Raw genomic sequence first — 18,472 nt, 5'->3', positions numbered from 1 at the left:
CTATGTCTCCACATACCCATAACGTCGGCCTAAAATCAGAAGGCTAGGTTTCAGAAAGAAGGGGTTATCAGGACCTCAGCAAAACCCTAGGTATATACTGGTAAGGATTGTTTCAGTTTTTTCCTAAGAATTGACAGGTTCTATAGACAAATCCCAAACCTAAATCTATGGGGGCAAAGATTGAAAGCAAAAATTGAAGGCAGAGATCTGGCAAAGACACAAAAAACAGAAAACAAAGGCGAAATTTCAGAAACAAGAACAAGGATGGGCTATCAAGAACATGAAGAATACAGAAGTAAAAGGTCAAGAACAGTGGCAAGAAAAGTGTTGAAACAATGCAAGTGTTCAAAATATGAGCAAAATCATGGAATAGACGCATCCAGATGAATGGTTCAGCAAATTAAAGGTTTGAACAGAGCAATAATGACAGTAAGTAAACGAAAGCACATAGAAGAAATTGGGAGTGAGAGGAACAGAGGCTTACCAGAACAAATGAAGCCGGAATGAAAGTCGCCGAGATAAGGCAACAGTTACAGACACGACGGAACGGCGAAACCCTCGTTGAAATGGAAGAATGAAGACGGTTGCAGAGTTTGAAGCTAGAGTAATGGCGGATTTGAGAAAGTTTAAGAGAGAGAAAGCCAGAAAATCGAATGCAAAAGTAAAGAAGTAAGGAAGAAAAGAAAAGTTTTATCAAAAAAACTTGAAACGGCGGCAAAACACGGCATTTATTGCGCCTGGAGGAACGCGTGCGCCAGACGGCGCAGACGAATGAAAGACGGCTTACAAGCGCGTCACAGACACGGGCCAATAAAGATAGAACACGTAAGGGGAACGGTTGAGAAGAGATGCATGACAGCTCATGCGCGTGGGGGAATTTGTTTGAATTCTTGTTTTCCGAAGAGAACACGTCGGCCTGAAATGAATGATCTCGGCTAAACAGTTTTTGAGCCAATAGGCAGAAAGAAATATCAATATAGGTTCCATCACCTCAGGATACCGAGGTAATAGAACCTAGGGGGCAGTTGTGGGGATATATTTTCTGAGTACCAACACGTGGCATGGTGACGCCGACGTGTCAGCCGAGGTGCCACGTGTCGTGGTAGTTATGCCGAGGTTATCTTGGCGAGGCCGAGGTTATCTCCGAAGATATCGGAATCCGAGATAAGCGGATAAGGGACAGGAGTCCTAGAGAAAAGAGAAGACTTTGCTAAGATAAGGATAAAGCTCTTAAGGAGTTTATCTTTATCTCTTGAGGAATCCAAAGTAAGTACTAAATTGGAGTCCATAGAAGTCAGGCTTCTAGTAGGACTTGGATTGAGTAAACTATAAAAGAGAGGCACCCCCGTGGGTCTAAGGTACGCAGTTTTGTACTCAAGCTTGTGAGTTTAGCACTTGATTATCTTTGAGAGATATACTGACTTGATCGTCGGAGTACCCCTGGGTGGAAGAGCCACCGCCGGAGCCTTTTCTTTCTATTACAGGTTTGCTGAAGCCATCTATTCTGCCGGTGCTCTCCAAGTGATTACTAGGCGAGCAGTATGGTCAGATTTTCACCCACACAGTTATAATTTTTTTGTGACGAGTAAAATAACTATAGCTGCCCATTATCTATTGATTAATCTTATGTTTATGTTGCAGGCAATAAAGACCAGTCTTCCCTTAATAGTATAGTTAGCTATCTGATTAAGAATGTGTTAAAATACCCGAGTCGGTATCTTGGGGATTAGACAGTTCATAGTACCTTTGCAGTGATGCTTAAACCAAATTGATTGCCCTAACATACCACACACACAACCCCCTCCCCTCCACCAAAAAAAAAAAAATCTAAAAGCTAAAACATGTAAACTACATTATTATTATTTGATTGAATAAGCACAAGATTTAGATGTTGCTAAAAAAAATTAAAAAAAAAAAAAGAAAATAGAGAAATAAGGAATACAATTTAGAAGATTCACCCCCATTGGCTTTAATATTCAAATCATTGATTAGATCATAATTGTTAAACTAATAGTCATTAGGATTGACTCACCTCAAATCTTTCTATTGTCTCTCTGTTTCAAAACACTCACAACCACAAGATCATTAAAAATTTCAAAACACGATAATCTTAAGATATAATTCAACAAATATAAATAGAATAAGTCTAAGAATCCAAACTTATTTGCCCAATTTTTTTGGATAAATAATTGTGTGGTGAAAATTAAATTTCTGTAATGTAAAATAATCTGAATCACAAAATGATAATTTTAAATAATTTTTGAATAGTCAAGTCTAAATTCGTAGTATTATTGATATAAATATTTTGAGACATAAAATTGAGAATTTAGGGATAGAGATTTTCAAATCGTCATTACATATTATTGAAAATTTTATATCTAAATTAGTCATCATAAAAATCAATTATTATAAAGTGGTTGTCAAAATTTAAATTTGACCGACTATAAAAATAATAATAAAATAAAATAAAATAAATAAAAATTAGTTAGACCGAAAGTCTCAGGGAGAGGGTATAGTGAGTCGGTTGGCCACGTAAGGCCAATAATTTGGAGATCAGACACTTCACATTGACAAAGTGAGTTAATTAAAAGACGGGAATTCCAATACTTGCGAAGGTTTCCCAAGTAATTTTATATCGAAAAATACGAGAATAAGAGGAATTCATTTGGTCAAGTTTGCCACGCAAAAAATCATAATCGTTATCTACAGTTGTTTTAAACTTATTTATACTATCTTCCTCAAAAAATAAAAAAATAAAAAAACTTATTTACTTATTTAATTTAAAATTTTAGATTGGTTTGAGAATAGATTATTTTTTTATATTTTTTCTAAAATATGAAAAAAAAACTAATATATTTAGGATGATTTTTTAAATTTTTTTATAAAATAAAAAAAGAGCAAAAAATAGAAAGAAAAAAATCTTTACTTTTTAATATTTTTAGTAACTTTTTGATTTCTTAACTATTATAGGAGTTGCTTTAATTTACATTTGCTAAAAACTTTAAAATAAATTATATATTTTTATAAAAATGTCTCTTAAATTTTCTAGGACTTTTGGATACACAATTCTGAAACAGGATTTTCGTGCAAATTTCCCTTTATTTTATTTTTCTATTTTTTTCTGTTATTTTATTTTGAGGAGATTTGTTTGGGATGTCCTAAATAAGTGCACTTTTTGAATTTTTAGAGTAAAAAGTTGAGAAAAAAAATATGATTGTTTGGGTTAACTTTTTGACTTTTTATGAAAAAATGTGTATTAAAAAATTGTATAAATTAGTGTGTAGGAGAAAATTAAAATTGAGAATTGTACACCCGTAATTCTTGACTTTTTGTAAATAGTAATAACTTTTTGACTTTTTGACCACCTGCCAAATTTGGCCTAAAATACGATTGGCGGCAAAAGAGACGTTTGTGAACAAAGAAATTACAGTAAACCTACAAGTGTGAAAGGCCAAAATAATAACACAGTTTAACAAGTTTGATTTGTCATCATGAAGACTTTGCTGTGCAAAGGCAAACAAAAAAAAACTTCTTTCTTCCCTCTCTCCCTCTCTCTCAACTGTCTCATTCACATACTAACCAATGCACATACGGGGGCTATAGGAATATCTTATACATATATATATATACACACACACACACACAGGGAAATTGGATATTGTGTGAGTTCAAAGTCTTTATATCTTCTTCTATCGTGTACTCTCTGCTTTTGAAGAGCCATGGCACCTCAAGCTCCAACTGATCACAACTCTAACCCCAACAACGAAGTCTGTGTGTGTGTGTGTGTGTGTGTGTGTGTGTGTGTTTATGTGCATATCTATCTATCTAGCCTATTATATAAAATCTACACGAGTACACATATCACATTGATTTGATTTTCGAAAATGCCCACAAGAGCAAATTGCATAAATAAGAAACAGTTATGTTATAAATTAAATAATAATTAAAAAAAAAACTCTCACTCCTATAATTTTAAAAATTTTAATATAATATATAATATTTTTAAAATTTTTGGGGTGCGGCCCCCCCTAGATCCATCATTGCGTGTATATATATGCATGATGCTCGCATGCTCTCTCTCTCTCTCCCTCATTCTCTCATGTTTCTGATCCTCATATGCTCCAAATTTGAGATGTGATATGATAATGATAATGCTCCAAATTAGAGAATAGAGATGTGAGATGATAATGCTTTGTTTCTGCAAATGAAGTTACGGGTGTCTGATCCTCATATGCTTCAAATTTGGAGTTCAATCTAGCAATTTGTTTAGTTCACAATTTCCCAGAACTGCTCGGTGTCAGTTTTGTGAACCATTTGCAAGAATTAATGTCTTCAGTTCTTTGAACCTCTCTCTCTCTCTCTCTCTCTCTCTCTCTCTCTCTCTCTCTCTCTCTCTCTCTCTCTCTCTCTCGAAAAGAAAAGAAAAGAAAAGAAAAGAAAACTAAGAATAACAAAATAAAACAAAGAAGTATCAACTAAGATATATTTGTATGTACGTATAGGGACGTGGTGAACAAAGTATGACAAGTGATAGTCTGTTCAGTTCTATTACTGTAAAAGCTCTTTGGACTTTGCTTAAGAAACAACAATACTATATATCCAGAAAAATTACATTACTACGCTTAAGAAAAGTTGGTAAAATTTGTTAATTTTACAAAACATTACCATGAAGCACAAAAACTGTAGCATATGACATGGTTAACAGTCAAATTTTGCACTGCTTAATTGGTGTAGTGTTCGATCATCTTCTAAGTCCAACCCAACAGTTAATTGGTGATTGGAAAAACACTACATGAAATAAGCAGAGCAAAAATTGACTCTACCAACCAAACATGTGTTACAATCTCTGCCTAAGAAACTACCTATATCAATGCATACAGTATGCGCACGTACTCAAAGACAAACACAAACTGAAGAATTAAATATTAATTCCGAATATGGTTGGATATTCAAGATGATTTTAAAACAAAGGCCTAAATAATCATTTACAATAACAAATGCTCCAAGAACACCTAACCATCTTTGGCACTTAGAGGATGGCAACAGCTAAAATTCATCGACTTTATTTACCAGCAAATACCTTTTCAATGTACCTCAGATTGTGGTAAGAAATTTGTTCTGTTCCTTAGGTTCTCTTTGGATTATAACCCAATATCCCATGTACTAATTTATTCAAATGATGCGTTAGAAATAGACTTTTAACTCAAAATACATTGTAAAATGAATTCTATATCCCCATTAATATTCACACAAAAGTTTGCTAAGTATAGCCCAAGTAATTACCTAACTGACTTTTAATCATCATTGCATACAGATTTCATTTTTGATCTAATATTCTAAAGTCTGCTATGAAGGAAACCAAAGGGCATGTATGGTTTTGCTCACCAGCTAGCAATTTCTCCCCCCTCTTCAGTGAATCCCAAACTTTTCATAATCTTCCTCAAAAAATAAAAAGTATTCATAATTATTATCTTCCACTGTTTTTATAATTTGATTACTTTGGCTTAACTACAAGGACACTATTGTGCAACTTGATTCTCTTTTCTTCTTCTTCTTCCTTCTTTCTTTTATTTTATTTATTATTTTTTTAATTCAAATATTAGGTATATTTTTTCTGGTGAATTAGTCTGAAATGCATGTGTTGTGATCTATCACAGGTTGACACGCGGTCTGAGAAGGAGAAAGCAATCGACGCTTGGCTTCCAATCACTTCTTCAAGGAATGCAAAATGGTGGTACTCAGCTTTCCACAATGTCACTGCCACGGTTGGAGCTGGAGTTCTTGGTCTCCCTTATGCCATGGCAAAGCTAGGATGGTATGCACGGCCCCTAAACAATTTGTTTTTATTCGTTAATAATATAACTCAAATCCTTATTAGTTGAAAATGTATTACAATGGAAATTAATATATTTGTCAGTCAATTTAAAGTTTATGGAGGATAACCATTGACTGGATACATATTTAACAAAGCACAATGTTATTGAAATGTTTATTTTTATACCTTTTCATTCTAATAAATTATTCTTTGAAGGGTTCCAAGTCTTTCTTTAGAACCTCTACATGTTTTAACCATGGGAATTTTCTTATCTAACAATTGAGGCATATGGCTTTCTATAAAATAACCATTTTCATTTACTTTTCAAGCAAACAAAATTGTAATTCTACATCTACAGGTAAGTGATACTATATCTTTTGATTTTCAGGGATCCTGGTGTTTCTGCACTCGTAATATCATGGGTTGTCACTTTATACACCTTATGGCAAATGGTTGAGATGCATGAGATAGTACCTGGAAAACGTTATGACCGATACCATGAGCTGGGTCAGCATGCATTTGGTGAAAAGCTCGGTCTTTATATTGTGGTGCCCCAACAGCTTATTGTTGAAATCAGCGTGAACATACTCTATATGGTCACTGGAGGAAAGTCACTCAAGAAATTCCACGATGTGGTCTGCAAGGGCTGCTCAAATATCAAGCTGACCTACTTCATCATGATTTTTTCCTCTGTCCATTTCGTGCTCTCCCATCTTCCAAACTTCAACTCCATCTCTGGTGTGTCTTTGGCTGTAGCAGTCATGTCCTTGAGGTACAGCCCTTTATTCTTCTATGCATTTTCTCATTATTGTTTGCTAGCGTGGAAACTTGAAAGTTATGTCTAAAAAAAAAAAAGCAGGAAAATAAATCAAAAGACAAAAATACAAGAATCAATATAGTTCAAACACTAGTAGTTGCCACATTGACTGGCTAAGAAAGATGGACTGTTCTAAGAATGTAATGTGTTGCGTCCAACACGGTACAACACTTGTCGGACACTCCAATACTTGGACATACATAAAACATATAACAAGTTTGAATAATTTAACTTGGAATCCAGTGATAAAACAAAACAATTTAAATTTATACCTCTTCTCTTCTTTAGACTTCAAAAATTATTATCTTTGACTAAGATGTTCATATAATAATTATCTATCCTTACATATGATATTTAATAAATATATAAAATTATATATTTTGCATGTATTCCTCACGTGTCATATCTTACATTTTGTAAAAATTTATGTGTCGTGTCTGTGTCATGGATGTTCTTCTTAGTTGATTGAACAAGATTGGTAGGCAGAGAAATGCTGCAATACAGGAGGAAAACCCTCATTCTCAATAGTTCAATGTTTAATAGTTAAGCTTTAATGTTGTCTGTCCTACAGTTACTCTACCATCGCTTGGGCTGCTTCTCTGCACAAGGGTGTGCAACCGCATGTCGAATATGGATACAAAGCTAAGACAACAGTAGGAGCAATTTTTAAATTCTTCAGTGCCTTGGGTGAAGTGGCTTTTGCCTATGCGGGTCACAATGTGGTCTTAGAGATTCAAGCGACAATCCCTTCTACACCTGAGAAGCCTTCCAAGGGCCCTATGTGGAAGGGAGTGATAGTTGCCTACATAGTTGTGGCCTTGTGCTACTTCCTCGTCTCTCTAATTGGATATTGGGTATTTGGGAACAAAGTTGATGACGACATCCTCATCACATTAGAGAAACCTGCTTGGCTCATTGCCATGGCTAACTTGTTTGTCGTTATTCATGTTATTGGAAGTTATCAAGTGCAAGCCAAAACTTTATTTGATTAAGTTGTTTCAAACGATTCATCATATTGATCAGTTCTCATGATGTTTCTCTTTCTAATTTTTTGTTATTTTCTGTTGTTTTAGATTTATGCAATGCCAGTGTTTGACATGATAGAAACCGCTCTTGTAAAAAAATTGCATTTCAAGCCAACCATGATGCTTCGCTTTATTACACGAAATATATATGTTGGTAAGTGAATTGTACTCTTTATTCAATTACTGCATTATATGAATAAATTTGTGATTTTCTCGAAGTTGAAGTTACATTTCTCTGATCTGAAGTTAATGTAATTTTTTTTTTCTTGCAGCATTGACAATGTTTGTTGCCATTACCTTCCCTTTCTTTAGTGGTCTTCTAGGATTCTTTGGAGGATTTGCATTTGCCCCAACAACATACTTTGTAAGCAACTATCTGACTCTTTGTTATTGAATTGACCTTGTTCAATGTAGTTTATGAGGGATGCTTATAGCTTCTTTGTTTTTTAATTATATTTTAGGAATATGTGCCAAAATAAATAAATAAAGCAAGTTATAAAAAGGGTGTCATTTAGGCAGTTGACCAAATGGTATTTCTATCTTATTTTGCTTTTTTTTGTTTTTGATTGGCACTGGGGTATTCGGATCAAAACCCGACTAATCCCCAGGAGTGCACAAGCCCTCGGCAAAGATTTTTCCTCAAGTGCATCACGGTTAATTCAAGTGTTTTCCTCTAGTTCGATGGCCTCAAGGAATTGTTAGCACCTAAGAGGTTTCAATCCCTGAACCTTCGAGAGAGCACACCCTCAAGACCCAAGGCCTTGCCACCAAGCCAACCCCTTGGGGTTCAAATGGTGTTTCTATAATTTTTTAAAGCTTAAGCTGAAGGAGGGAGATAATAACTTTTTTTTTTCTTCTTTTTTTAAAGTGCGATATCTTTAACTTGTGTTTAGATAATCAGCTCGTTTTTTTTTCTTTCTTTTAAATAAGAATAATATTATTAAACACTACAAGAAAATAGGGCAAAAAACACGGAAGCATTTGCGACGGCGCGTTCCCCGTCGCAAAAAATGGTCTTTTGCGACGGCAAAATTAACCGTCACAAAAAATAGTTTTAGCAACAGCGTTTAACCGTCGGTAATAAAACTGCACGGGCAGGTATTAAAATGCGGAAGTATTAGCGACGGCGTGTTGAACCGTCGCCAAAAAAAAAATGTTTGAGACGGCATAAGTTTGCTGTCGCAAATACTTGACAATTTGCGACGGCAAATGTCCGTCGCGAAAAAATGATTACCAAAACGACGTCGGTTTATTAATAATTATGTATCATTTGCGACGGTGTAAACCGTCCCGTCGCAAAAAGTAAAAAAAAAATTTCGCCCCCCCCTCTTCCCTTTCATCTTGCCGCTCAGTTGGATCGAAATCCCTAAAATTGTTTGAAACAAAATTTCTTTCCCCCAAAATCCCCAAACGAGCTACGGGCGACGAACGGCGAAGGGCTAGCGGTGGTGCGGTGGTGCGGCGGCGACGAGCGACGAACGGCGAAGGGCTAGCAGTGGTGCGGCGGTGCGGCGACGACGAGCGACGAACGGCGAAGGGCTAGCGGTGGTGCGGTGGTGCGGCGACGACAGCTACTCAAGTATGCTCTCTCTCTCTCTCTCTGTATATATATATATATATATGTATGTATTACCTGTTCAAAAATAAATAAATAAAAATATACATGAATATAATTTTTTTTTTCTATTTGTAAATTTATTTATTTACTATTATTATTTTTTTAATAAAAAAATGACTTTGAAATATCTAGTTGAGGCCCTTTATAATTACTCATAATCTAATTTTATTTTTTTAATACTGTAAATTTTATTTAAAATTTATAACAATATCTCCAACTTTCACAATTAAAATTATTTTGATAAAGAGGCATTCAATATGTATTAAGGCATGGTTTGGGAACACTCAAATAAGTTATTTAATGATTTATTTTTTTCATATTACCCCTCATTTCCATTGAACACACCCCTCTGAGACTATAGTTTACTCCTTCCAGACCCCATTAACTAGACTAATTTTGGTGTAAATCTTGCTTATATTTTTAGTGATGTGAGAAAATTAAATAAATCTTGTTGTATATTTGTGCTTGATTTATTTATTATTTTTGTGTGTTTTCAATTATGTTTGGTCTCAACTCTCACACTGTGGTTTCTTTGGGTGGTGTCTCATATTGAATGGCTTGGTTAAGAACCGAGACTGAGACCAAACAATAGTGAAAAACCGAAACTGAGACCAAACATATCTGTATTCATTTACCTTTATTAAACCTTCTTTTTAATATCATTTAATAAATATCTGTGTCTGTTTGTTTTTTTATAGCAAAATAGGCACATTAACCTGACCATGAAATCTTAATAAATATCTGTATCTATATTTTGGTTTTCATTTTTGTTTTTCTTCTAAAAAATTTGAAAATTTTGTTCGTCTTAGTTGTTGAAAGTGGTGACTGGTGACGGTGGTTAAAGGGGTTGCCAATGGGTGACGGAGCATAGATGAGTTTTGAGTTTGCTAAAAGGATCTCTTGATTTTGGGTAATAAAAAAAAAGAGTAGAATTTAATTTTGAATAGGTTTGAGTTAAAGAGCATAGATGAGTTTTGAGTATTTTTTAGACAAACTTAAATAGATGAGTTTTGAGTATTTTTTTGAATAGGTTTGAGTTAAAGGTATTATATTTAGAGTTACTTTGATGAGATATTTTTGTAGATGTGTACAGATGATGGATAAGAGTTGGATTGATTTGCCAAATAGGATGTCGAGCGAATACATTAATGGGATTGATGAATTCCTTGTGTTTGCCTACACCAATAGGGTTGAAGGATCGATGATCAGTTGTCCGTGTAGGAAGTGCGAGAATCGATACTATTTTGTACGAGAGGGTGTACGTGAGCATATGATTTTGAATGGTTTTTTTAAAAAATACAAACATTGGATTAATCATGGGAAATCTTACGTATCTCTGCATGGTAATCGAGAGAATGAAACATTAGCTAATTTAGACATTGGGGATGATATGATTGGAATGATACAAGGGGCTATGGGAAATCCACATGCCGGTACAAGTGTTAAGGGTAATGAACCACAGGGGCCTGATCCCTATGCATCTGAACCCCAGCTCGGTCTAAATGCAGAGACTGCAAAGTATTTCGAGCTTCTTCAAGATGCACAAAGTGAATTGTATCCGGGTTGTCAGAAGTTCACATCTTTGTCATTCATTGTTCGACTTTTACATTTGAAGGTGCTTAATCAGTGGACAGACAAGTCTGTTGACATGTTGCTTGAGTTATTGAATGAGGCGTTCCCGTTGGATGTGAAACTCCCGGACTCATATTATAAAGCTCAAAAGGTCACAACAGATTTGGGCTTCACGTATGAGACGTGGGATGCATGTCCTAACAGTTGCATGTTGTTTCAAAACGAGAATGCCAATCTTGATAAATGTGTCATATGCAATAGTTCTAAATGGAAATCAAATGGTGATGGTGGTTCAAATGGTCCTAACAAAGGTGGCAAACGAATAGCTGCAAAACAAATGAGGTATTTTCCTTTAAAGCCAAGGTTGCAGAGGTTGTTTATGTCATCCAAGACGGCCAAGTTAATGAGATGGCATGCAGAGGAACGAACTGATGATGGTGTCTTCAGGCATCCTGCTGACTCCCTTGCATGGAAAGATTTTGACCGTTGGAATCTTGACTTTAGTAATGATTGCCGAAGTGTAAGGCTTGGCTTAGCATCTGATGGTTTTAACCCATTCAGAACGATGAACATAGTTCATAGCACTTGGCCTGTTGTGCTCGTTCCATACAACTTGCCGCCATGGATGTGCATAAAGCAACCATTTTTAATTTTAGCCGTGCTTATTGACGGCCCAAAAGGACCTGGTGACAAGATTGATGTGTATATGCAACCGTTGATTGAGGAGTTGAAAGAACTATGGAATGAGGGTGTGTCAACATTTGATGCATCAACAAATCAAATATTTCAAATGCATGCAGCTTTACTGTGGACAATTAGTGATTTTCCTGCATACGCAAACTTGTCAGGATGGAGCACTGAAGGCGAATATGCATGTCCTTGTTGCAATAAGGAAACTACATCGTGTTGGTTGAAGCATAGTAGGAAACAATCATACTTGGGTCATCATAGATTTTTACCTACTGGCCATAAATTCCGGAAGGATAAAGTATCATTTGATGGTAGTCGAGAAGTCAGACTCAAACCAAAATTGTTGTCTGGAACTGAGATGTTGCTACAATTAGAATCTGAGGGTATTTTAACCCAATACAAGAGGGATGACCTTATGGAGAGGCATAGGAGACTGGTAGAGAAGGAGAAAGCTGGACATCGCACCCACAGTTGGAAGAAAAAGAGTATCTTTTATGAATTGCCATATTGGGAGCACAATCTAATAAGACACAACCTCGATGTGATACATATAGAGAAGAATGTTTGTGACAATATGTTGTGGACAATATTAGGGGTTGCAGGAAAATCGAAGGATGGTGTTAATGCTCGGCGTGATTTACAAGATATGAATATTAGAAAACTCCTATATTTGCAGTTAAGAGGGTCGAATAAAGCCTATTTACCACCAACACAATTCACGATGACCAAGGATGAGAAAGATTTGTTCTTGAAAGTGTTGAAGGAAGTAAGAGTTCCCGACGGGTATTCATCCAATATATCACGTCGTGTGCGCTCACATGATAGAGGTATTGGGGGTCTTAAGAGCCACGATAGTCATATTCTGATGCAACAACTTATTCCATTGGCTATTCAAAGATCGTTACCGAAGAATGTAATTGAACCCTTGATTGAATTGAACAATTTCTTTAGACAATTGTGTTCAAAAGTGAATCGTGCGACGGATTTGCAATATATTCAAGATCGTATCGCTACAACACTTTGTCATCTAGAGAAAACATTTCCTCCGAGTTTTTTTGATATAATGGAGCACTTGCCTATACATCTAGCTGATGAAGCCTTATTGGGTGGAGTGATTCAGTTTCGATGGATGTATCCAATTGAGAGGTATCTTCTTACTTTGAAGCAATACATGCGAAATAGAGCTCATCCTGAAGGATCAATTGCTAAAGGATGTCTTATGGAAGAATGCATGAATTTTTGTGCACAATATCTCAATGATGTGGAAACCAAATCTAGTCGACCCGTGAGGAACTATAGTGGTGCTGATAATTTGGGTCATGCTATTGGTGAAAACATAAGCTTTTATCTTGATAATACTTCTTGGGTACAAGCTCATCAGTACATCTTATTCAATACAAGCGCAGTTCAACCATTCATAAAGTAGGTTAAGTCACTCACTCAATATTTTATTATGTTTTATTGAATTTTCAACTAAATTTTTGTATTGCTAAAATTTCAATCTACACAGCAAACACCTTGAAGTACTTAAGCTCAAAATGCCTCGTGTCGACGATCATCAACTTCGGCGTGAACATTTTGAAACTTTTCACATTTGGTTCAAGGAACATGTATGTATTTAACTCTATAGATTCTAGTTACTTAAGTCTATCTACATTTTAAATTTTACATTTTCGTGTTAAATAGGTCCAAACTTTGCGAAGGACTACTATGTCATATTTTCTGAAGAGATTATTCTATTGGCAAATGGTCCTCATAACCTGGCAAGGAGGTTCAACGGGTATATACTGAATGGGTTTCGGTATCGAGTAAAGGCCATGGATGATCGTCGAGCCACACAAAATTGTGGTGTAGCTTTGAAGGCAGATACCATAAGTTATGCTAGTCGAAAAGACAAGAATCCTTGTCTGGGGTCTGTGTACTATTATGTACAATTGACAGATATTGTTGAGATTCGATATTCCAATGAGAAGAAACATGTGTTGTTTAAGTGTGATTGGATTGACAACATTCATGGAAAGAAAGAAGATGTCTTCAATTTCACGTTGGTGAACTTCAATCATTTGTTGTACTGAGATGATCGAATTACCAATGAACCTTTCATCTTGGCGTCCCAAGCAGAGCAAGTTTGGTATGTTGCAGACCCATTACAACCAGACTGGCAAGTCGTGGTGAAGATGTCTCAAAGAGGTTTATTTGATATGAGTTCGACTGATCCACAAATCGAGCCATACATGAGCCAACAATTGGAAGAACATATAATGCTTCGTGATGAAGAAGTTGGTTGGGTGAGGGAAGCCGCAGAAGGGGAAACAGTTGATGTTCAAATAGGCTGATATTTAATCAACATTAGTAATTCAATTAAGGCCAAGGTTGTAGTTAATCATCAATTTCTTAATTTACTTTGTCTTTGTAATTGTATTAGTTCAATAAGAAACTTGAATTTAATTAGAGCCGGATTTCACTTTAGGCAAACTAGTTCCTTAAGAAACTTGAATTCGAGGAGTTAATGCCCCAAAATCACCAAACGGCGTCGGTTTAGGACGAAACTTGGCACACACGACCTCCTAAGCAGAAGAGACTTGTGGGAGAAGACGGGGCTCGAATCGGGTTCCCGGTTTGGGAGTTAGAGCCGGATTTCACTTTAGGCAAACTAGTTCCTTAAGAAACTTGAATTCGAGGAGTTAATGCCCCAAATTCACCAAACGGTGTCGGTTTAGTACAAAACTTGGCACACACGACCTTCTAGGCGCGAGAGACTTGTGAGAGAAGACGGGGCTCGAATCGGGTTCCCGGTTTGGGAGTTAGAGCTGGATTTCACTTTAGGCAAACTAGTTCCTTAAGAAACTTGAATTCGAGGAGTTAATTCTCCAAATTCACCAAACGGCGTCGGTTTAGCACAAAACGTGGCACACATGACCTCCTAGGCACGAGAGACTTGTGGGAGAAGACGGGGCTCGAATCGGGTTCCCGGTTTGGGAGTTAGAGCCGGATTTCACTTTAGGCAAACTAGTTCCTTAAGAAACTTGAATTCGAGGAGTTAATGCCCCAAATTCACCAAACGGCGTCGATTTAGCATGAAACTTGGCACACACGACCTCCTAGGCACGAGAGACTTATGGGAGAAGACGGGGCTCGAATCGGGTTCCCGGTTTGGAAGTTAGAGCCGAATTTCACTTTAGGCAAATTAGTTCCTTAAGAAACTTGAATTCGATGAGTTAATGCCCCAAAATCACCAAACCGCGTCGGTTTAGCATGAAACTTGGCACACACGACCTCCTAAGCAGAAGAGACTTGTGGGAGAAGACGGGGCTCGAATCGAGTTCCCGGTTTGGGAGTTAGAGCCGGATTTCACTTTAGGCAAACTAGTTCCTTAAGAAACTTGAATTCGAGGAGTTAATGCCCCAAAATCACCAAACGGCGTCGGTTTAGGACGAAACTTGGCACACACGACCTCCTAGGCACGAGAGACTTGTGGGAGAAGACGGGGCTCGAATCAGGTTCCCGGTTTGGTAGTTAGAGCCGGATTTCACTTTAGGCAAACTAGTTCCTTAAGAAACTTGAATTCGAAGAGTTAATGCCCCAAAATCACCAAACCGCGTCGGTTTAGGATGAAACTTGGCACACACGACTTCCTAGGCACGAGAGACTTGTGGGAGAAGACGGGGCTCGAATCGAGTTCCTGGTTTGGGAGTTAAAGCCGGATTTCACTTTAGGCAAGCTAGTTCCTTAAGAAACTTGAATTCGAGGAGTTAATGCCCCAAAATCACCAAACCACGTCAGTTTAGGACGAAACTTGGCACACGCGACCTCCTAGGCACGAGAGACTTGTGGGAGAAGACGGGACTCGAATCGGGTTCCCGGTTTGGGAGTTAGAGCCGGATTTCACTTTAGGCAAACTAGTTCCTTAAGAAACTTAAATTCGAGGTGTTAATGCCCCAAATTCACCAATCGGCGTCGGTTTAGCATGAAACTTAGCACACACGACCTCCTAGGCACGAGAGACTTGTGGGAGAAGACGGGGCTCGAATTGGGTTCTCGGTTTGGGAGTTAGAGTCGGATTTCGGTCTAGTCAAAATTATTTACTAAACTATCTTTCTAATTATATAGTAGTTAATTTTTTTATATTTTTTTGTAATTAAAATATTAACACCATTATATTGTTATTAATTATTTTTATTTTGTTTTTTTTAGATATTTCCTGAGTAGCAGTTTGCTTCGTGTAGAATGTGGGCATGTAAAGATTATGACCAACTTCTGTTTTTGTAACCCACAAAAGAATCAAGACGAAAACTTTTGGTTTTGATTTTGATTTTGATTTATGTTATTTAAATTTGTGAACAACATTATGTATGTATCATGTGACCAACATTATGTGTTTTCATCATTTGCCAACTTTTGTTTATGTATGTATTTATATTATTATGTAATTTTTGGATTTTTTTGTAGTTATTTTTCATTTTGCCAACATTTGCCAACATTAGTTATTTTATTTATGTATTTATATTATTATATCATTTGCCAACATTACAGGTTATTTTTATATTTTTAATAATTGTAAAACAGGGTTTTTTTTTTAATTTTTTTTGAGACGGCAGCACACCCCGTCGCAAAAAAAAAAAAAAAAAAAAAGTGCCAGGCTTTTTGCGACAGCAGCCATACTGTCACAAATGGTATGGAATTTATTGAAAAACAAGGCTTTAGCGACGGTATAATTGCCGTCGCCAATAGTCATTAGCGACGGCTCAGGTTGCCGTCGACAATAGTCAAAAGCGACGACATTTTTTAGCGACGGGATTTTTGCCGTCGCACAAACCTATTTCAGCGACGGAAAGCTTGTGCCGTCGCAAAAAAACCCAGATTTTCATCCATTATTGGCGACAGAAAATTGCCGTCGCAAAAAAGAAAATTTCCCGTCGCAAATACAATGGCGACGACAACTAGCTCTTTTGCAACCCCCTTTGTTGCGACCCCCACTTGCCGTCGCAAAAAGAAAAATTACCGTCGCAAATAGCTTTTGAGACGGCGTGCGGGAGTATTTGCGACGGCGTTTTGCCGTCGCAAAAAACAATTTTTTTTGTAGTGAAAGAAGTATCAAAATGAAGCAAAGAACCCAATAACTACAATCAATGAACAAATAAAGACTCAATAATTGTCAGTTTTTAACTTGGCAAACTGCATCAAACCGGGTTTAGTATGGTTTATACAACAAAGATGATATAATTGTTTAAATATACTGTAATTGTTTTTCTTTCTGCAGCTGCCTTTCGTCATGTGGCTTGCCATCAAGAAACCAGAGAAGTTTAGCTTGTCTTGGCTTATTAACTGGGTATGACTCTGACTTAAAACTTTGCATTAATTTCATTCTTTACCTTACGCTTGGAAGTTTAAAGCTAAATTAATTTTGATTTGGCTTCATCAATTTTCAGATATGCATTATACTGGATGTTCTTTTGATGATTGTGTCACCTATTGGAGGGCTAAGGCAAATTATAATTCAAGCAAAGACCTATCATTTATACTCTTAAGTCTTAATCAAATCGTCCCACACCTAGAAGAATTGTAACAAACAGTGGAGAAACGAAAATCACAATGATACTTGCAATGGCCACGGAAAAATGGCAGCAACTCATGAAGTAACGAATGGGACCTCAAAAAGAGAATATTGCCCATGGAGCCAACTTAGAAAGCTTCCTAGAGACCTTCATTATTTACACTTATCATTAAATGGTGTGCATATGTATGTCACTTTTCATTTTTGTTTTTTTCTCTAAAGCTTCATGTTATTTTTTTGAAGTTTACCATCAGTGGTGAGATAGAAGTAGATTCTATAAAAAGGTTGTGCAACTTTGTATTGTGTAGGGCACATATATGTTGTTGCCACTTTTTCTTTCTTTTTTTTCCCTTCCAAAGTGCAATATTGTGAGAATAAAATTCAATATTATTATTTGATTTCGTTTTTCTGAAAACAGTTTTTAGAAAATTCTACTTTCTTATTTTCCGTATTTTTTTGTTTTTAATGAATTTTTTTAATATTTTAAGCAATTTTTTTAATTTTTAGATATACTTAACATAAATATACCTAAAAAGTAAAAAAATTGTAAAAAAAACCTTTTAAAAATTCACTAAATACCAAAAATACAAAAAAAAAATACGAGAATTCAGTGCATTTTTTGTATTTTTATGTATTTATTAATTTTTTAAAATATTTTTTCACAAATTTTTTACTTTTTAGATACATTTAAGTAAGGTGCATCCAAAAAACTTTAAAAAATGTTTAAAATTTTAAAAATATTCACTAAAAACAAAAAAAAAAACATGAAAAACCAAAAACTCAATTTTCAAAAAATTTAATCTAGAAAACTCAAACCAAACACACTGATTTAACATTTTTTTTGCAAAAACTACATCTCTTGCACAATCCTAATTATGTCTCCCCCTGTTGAGTATCAAGTTTTAATACCTATGGCCACATTAGTGTCTTAGGGAACTTTGGTTTCATAATAAAATTGTGTTACAGACGGGTCTTATCAAGTGGGAAACAAGTAAGGCAAAAAAAATTGTTCCTTACGAGAAAATGTGGCTTGAAAAGAGTCAGATGATTATGCATACTGCTCTGTTTGGAATATCAATGATGTCAATCATGTGGTGTTCCAAGGACAACAAAGGTAATTGAAGTCCATGGTTGCCAATATGAGAAACAAAAACACACAATCAAAGAAACAGGAAACGGAAATGTGAAACATGGTCCAAAAATAGCTAGGTGATTTAAGATAAAAGAATGAATTTAACATTTACAAAATAAACTATTAAGAACTTTAAAAATAGCAATATGAAGATTAGAATACTTTCATAATCAATTACATAACTATTCCCTAGAAAAGCGCAAATCTTAAGTGGATACTAGGGCTGGGCATAGGGTTATCCGAACCGTC

General features: G+C 35.9%; 1 protein-coding gene across 1 annotated transcript; it reads left to right on the top strand.

Moving 5' to 3' along the window:
* The first annotated feature begins 3,719 nt into the window (after positions 1-3,719).
* LOC145812733 (lysine histidine transporter 1-like) lies at positions 3,720-17,295 on the top strand. Its single transcript, XM_082907846.1, has 8 exons — positions 3,720-3,767; positions 5,658-5,815; positions 6,204-6,587; positions 7,204-7,597; positions 7,706-7,811; positions 7,930-8,021; positions 16,798-16,866; positions 16,967-17,295. Exons 1-8 carry the CDS (start codon positions 3,720-3,722, stop codon positions 17,063-17,065), a joined length of 1,350 nt encoding a protein of 449 aa, XP_082763972.1. The 3' UTR covers positions 17,066-17,295.
* The last annotated feature ends 1,177 nt before the right edge of the window (positions 17,296-18,472 follow it).

Source organism: Camellia sinensis, chromosome 15, assembly GCF_055761805.1.
Source record: "Camellia sinensis isolate YWXY chromosome 15, ASM5576180v1, whole genome shotgun sequence".
NCBI classification, from domain to species: Eukaryota; Viridiplantae; Streptophyta; class Magnoliopsida; order Ericales; family Theaceae; genus Camellia; species Camellia sinensis.
Note: the sequence above shows the minus strand (reverse complement) of the source record. Positions and strands in the feature narration are given on the sequence as shown.